General features: G+C 40.6%; 2 protein-coding genes across 2 annotated transcripts in view; one reads left to right on the top strand and one right to left on the bottom strand.

Moving 5' to 3' along the window:
* LOC137972972 (uncharacterized) overlaps window positions 1–1,748 on the bottom strand; it is a 2,038-nt gene extending 290 nt beyond the window's left edge. Inside the window, exons 1-2 of the mRNA XM_068819668.1 lie at window positions 1,288–1,748; window positions 1–638 (exon numbers count right to left, since the gene is read on the bottom strand). The exon at window positions 1–638 is cut by the window's left edge and continues 290 nt beyond it. Coding sequence (XP_068675769.1) covers window positions 1–638; window positions 1,288–1,748 — 1,099 coding nt within the window. The remainder of the gene's footprint in view (window positions 639–1,287) is intronic.
* Window positions 1,749–4,466: 2,718 nt separating this feature from the next.
* The window catches only part of LOC138006785 (eukaryotic translation initiation factor 4E-like), a 17,542-nt gene continuing 17,008 nt past the window's right edge, over window positions 4,467–5,000 (top strand). Inside the window, exon 1 of the mRNA XM_068853351.1 lies at window positions 4,467–4,618. Within this exon, the coding sequence (XP_068709452.1) occupies window positions 4,562–4,618 (57 nt within the window). The 5' untranslated portion in view covers window positions 4,467–4,561. The remainder of the gene's footprint in view (window positions 4,619–5,000) is intronic.

The following is a 5,000-nucleotide window of genomic DNA, read 5'->3' as shown; positions in this document are numbered from 1 at the left end:
CAATTTTGCAATGAGCGATTCTAGGATTAATTAGATCTCCTTTCTTGCAGGTCCATGGCCTAAGGGGATCACATTTCTCCCCATCATCAATACTACAGTGAGTCATACGGTTCAAAACGCTCACAATGGCTTCTGCTTTGCCTTTGTATTTCAAATCGAACGCTACATTGACAAGACATTTACGGAATTCTACGTTACAGTAGCACGGCCTGTAACTAAACACATTTCCTTTTTGGGGGAAACTCTTCCCTCCCGCGCATGTCAACATGCGATAGCAGCACAAGTCTAACTCGTTCCTTGGCTCCACTCCCCCTGTTCTCGTGAAAGTCTCGCTAGAAACATCGCAATAGTGCGTGACTTCCGCAAGCAATTTCACAGTGTGTCTTGGAAAGCATGCAAACCCGAGCCCTTCCTGTTCGTCCCCTAAGCTCCAGCTGGGATTTTCATCGTAAAGTTCAAGGCAAACCTTTCCTTCGTCCACACACAGTCCTGGGTTTGCTTTGCACTGATTTATGCCTCTTTTGCAATGCTCTTTTGAGACGGGACACTCACAGCGAACATCAGATCCCCACATTTTGCATATTCCACCGTGCGCACAGACTTTTGGGATACGGCAAAGGTTCACAAAGTATTGACATCTGTAATATAAGTGAAGAAGAATATTTTTTTTCTTAATTTACCTCAAGTTCTTGGGGTTTGACTGAACAAGGGTACTTTCTTTTCAATAACACTATTCCCCCGGCCAAACCCGGTATTATTATTATTGTTATTATTATTATTACTGTTAATTTATTTATCTGTTTTGGAATCTTTATTCACTACTTTAAGAGAATTCCATTCTTCCGTAACATCGCTCACAGATTTCTCACACACGCGAGTTAAACACTTAACAATAGTGATGCTCTTCTTGTATGTGTGAGTATGAGATTCTTGTATTATACACACGAAAAGTGGAATATTTCGGTGAAATACTTTCTTTCTCGGAATGATAGTTTTATGATTTAAGGGTAATCTGACCTGTTCTTGAACATTATCACGCATGCACTGACGTAACAGAGCAGTTAAACAGTTTTTATAATCAGCTGATTTGGCTACACTGTATAGCCACAGCATACGGAATATCTGTCTCATTAATTAAAGTATACTTTTTGCATCCATTGTATGTTCGGACGGGTTTCTTTCGAAATTACACTAAGACGCCAAACCTTACCGCATTCGTTTTCTTCATGGTGACGGAGAACCAGTAAACCATTAGAAAGGCAGAAATCGATTACCCGTACCACTCACCTGCACGTGTTTTTCCACCAGTGTTCAGCATAGCCAGTTTCTTTGGGTGCATCGCACACACATCGAGTACCGAGCTCTCCACAGCGAAAACTACCTAATCGTTTGAAGTCAATGGGAACACAGCGAGGCTCGCCGTAGCTTGGTCCCACATTTCGTTTGTGGAACACGTCAGGTCCTGGGACGATTGGAAAGCATCTGAATCCAGTACTTGGCTTGAAATTATTCACCAAGGAGTGAAAGACGTTTCCACTAAATTCAATATGACAGTCCGCTACCCTTGGGTCAATTAAATCCCCCGTCTGACAGTTTCCCGCAAGCGGATTGCAACTTTCCCTTACTGGCAGTATAAACTGGTTTTTGAGTGCTACACATTGGATAAGGCTTGGCTTTTCATCACATATGGAGGCAAAAACAACCCAAGGTACAATAGTGAAAAAAATCCCTCGTTGAAGTGACTGCATGGTCAAATTACTTAAGTTGGACTATTTCATCATAAAAGGGAAAATGCACGCGCTTAAGAAAACAATGGTAGCGCAACAGTAGCGAGCTTACGCAACAGGACGGCTGGAAGACTCAGGACGGCAGAATGACGAAAAAATGTCGCGTAAGATTGGGAATGCACAGTCTCGCGCGACATTTTTTCGCCATTCTGCCGTCCTGAGTCTTCCAGCCGTCCTGTTGCGTAAGCTCGCTAGTAACTATATTTAGGCATTACGGTTGGGCGCTTTTGAGCAAGTACAATATTTTTAAATAAATATACTTCTTTCGCTGCTTATTGTTGTAAATCGAATTTCAATGTATCCATACACAAAATGCACTGTATGTATGGTACGACGATATTTAAATTTATCCGAAACTGATGCAATGATCGAGCTTTGAACACACGATCATTCTCTCCCAATAAATTGTTGGAATAATTCTGTGCACGCGCGCACGCGCTATTGGTACGCACTATTGGTATTATCTTATTTACATTAGAGCGGTTTTCAAATGAGTGTCGTAAACCAAAACCAAAGTAATTACTTTGGCCAATCAAAAAAGACGGAGACAATCCAGTAAACCAATCAAAACTCGACGTAATTACGTGTAGAAGACACAAAGCGCCCAAAAATGTGCACGCGGGTGCCACGATTGGTTTTGGTTTCAATTCTGATTGGTTGAAAAAGTGGCGCGAGAACTTTGAACCAATCACTGAGTGAAGTAGAGCGGTTTTCAATTGAGTGTCGAAAGTAATTAGCTAATTACTTTGGTTTTGCATCTACTTCACTCAGTGATTGGTTCAAAGTTTTCGCGCCACTTTTTCAACCAATCAGAAGTGAAACCAAAACCAATTGTGGCTCGCGCGTGCATATTTTCCCGCCTTTTGTGTCGGCTACGTGTAATTACTTCGAGTTTTGATTGGCTTACTGGATTGTTTCCGTCCTTTTTGATTGGTTAAAGTAATTACTATGGTTTTGGTTTTACGACACTCAATTCAAAACTGCTCTAATGCAAAACCAAAGTAATTCGCTAATTACTTTCGACGCTCAATTGAAAACCGCTCTATATACCGTTCCTTTGACAAGAAATAAGGAAAGGCCAGTTTTTTGCTACGAGGATAACAGCGAAAAAACAAAGCACTACTTGGTCGCGAATTTTCTATGACAAAAGCTTGTTCAGAAATCAAAAGTAAACGTTAACAGCACACACCAGGGCTACTCCTTAGTATCTGACTGAATAGAAATCTTCTTCTCACTAATTTTTCCTCCGGCCCCGTTTTAGCGTGCTTCTCAAGCAGTTGCCTCTTTATGCCCGAAAAGAATTCTGGTAATTCTGCCATTCCATGACAAGGGAACCCCCCCCCCCCCGCAAAGATCTCATGTATATACCCATCACGAGTCCCAAACAACATAAGACAAGCTAAATTATTTAATTTCCCAACATTCAGTCATCCATATACATTTACCTTCATCTATATCTATTTAACTCCATTTATAGAAATTTATCATCATCTGTATTAATCATTCACAGCTGCTGTACAAAATGCGGCCCTGGATTCTCTTTTAAAACCAGTAAAATCAGTGGTACGAATAAAATCAGGTAGCGCATTCCGCAACTTAGCTGATACGTAAGAAAAAAGAACTAAGACCATAACTGGTTGTTTCAGGTTTTTTGAGGGACAGGATGTCATTTCCGAGAAGATCATGCCTAAGAAGAGGACGGGAGAGAAAACGTATTTTTCATATGAACAGGAAAACCCCCTTTTTTTTAAACTATACTTTCATTGAGTAATATGAGCAAATTTTGAATGCGCTTATTGCATAGATATGTAGAGGTTGACTTAAGTAATAAGAGGACAGGTAATCTGCTAATATAAATCTCGTTATTCTCTTGTTTACATTATACCGTTTCTTTGACACGAGGATTACAGCGAAATGAAAGCACGGTCAACTTTCTCGCGAATTTTCTATGATTAAAATCTTGTTCAGAAATCCAAAATCTACGTGAACAGCAAACACCAGGCCTGCTCCTGAGTATCTGCCGGGCTACATTTTTTTTCCTCTGGCCACGCTTCAGCCATTGGATGAGGGCCAGTCTCGTGCTTCTCAAGTTGTGGCTCATGCCCAAAAGGAATTTCGGGTAATTCTGCCATTCCATGACAAGGGAAGACTCCCGATTCTCATTTCATAGTTTTTTTGATAAGTGTCGGGCCACCCAGTCCTACCAGCAAAATACTGCATCGATTGAAGTTTTAAGCTTTCAAAACTTGCCCAAGTGTATCGGGACAACTTCACTCGTGAACCGCCATGTTTACAACGGAACATTTTAGGCGTCCCATTCTGCATGAGCCCAGTTTTATGGACGAACCTGATGACCGATTTTTTGTTACATATTTTGAGATACAAGTCATGTCAAATCAAATCAAATATCTCTTTATTGGTACCAGTCAGTGTATCAATTTACTGATTTTCAATTTGTACTGTTAACATACCGCACAATTCAGTCCAAGGTGGCTGGAATAACCATAAGGGCTACAGGAGACAGGCAGCCATGATTTTCCTTTAAAAAATATACGAATATTTAAGGAGGAAATAAGGAAGGTTAAAGAAAATATTCTTGGCTGCAATGAAATTCCTACCAGACGGCCGGAAGTGCGTCGCTGGCTACAGTCCCTTCCTGCCGATGTTATCCAGTAGTCTGGAACGAAACTTGATTGTACGCATGTACAACTGCCCCACGTGATGCCGGTAAAGAGAAATATCCTCTAGATTTACTGCGATTTACTCTCGTTAGTATGGCTTCTGGTGATGAATTACCAGCTAAAGACAAGAAAGAGCAGGGCAAAGAAGAGGTAAAGTCAAAGTAAAATTATGACGTTTTATTGTGGTAAATTCTGCTTGGTTTTCTCAGTATTATTCTGAGAAAAATCCGCCCACAAAGTTTGCGTGAACATGGACTGCGTGTGATGTACGATTAAATGAAAAGCCATTTTATTAAAAAAAGAAAATAGCGTTGTACTATTAAACCCGGAAATACCCTTCAACGAAAAGTGCTCTAACTTGTCAAAGACGTTTTGCCTCTTTGCCAGCTAATTTTTGTCAATTGTTTCAGCCGAGATATCCTGAACACTAGTAGACACATGCACAATTTAGTCAGCAGTCGTGTATATTTCACGATTCTCAAACCTTGACCTTCTGAACAGAAACAACGTGATCATCGTACGCAAGAAAATA

Source organism: Montipora foliosa, chromosome 1 (genome assembly GCF_036669935.1).
Source record: "Montipora foliosa isolate CH-2021 chromosome 1, ASM3666993v2, whole genome shotgun sequence".
NCBI classification, from domain to species: domain Eukaryota; kingdom Metazoa; phylum Cnidaria; class Anthozoa; order Scleractinia; family Acroporidae; genus Montipora; species Montipora foliosa.
Note: the sequence above shows the minus strand (reverse complement) of the source record. Positions and strands in the feature narration are given on the sequence as shown.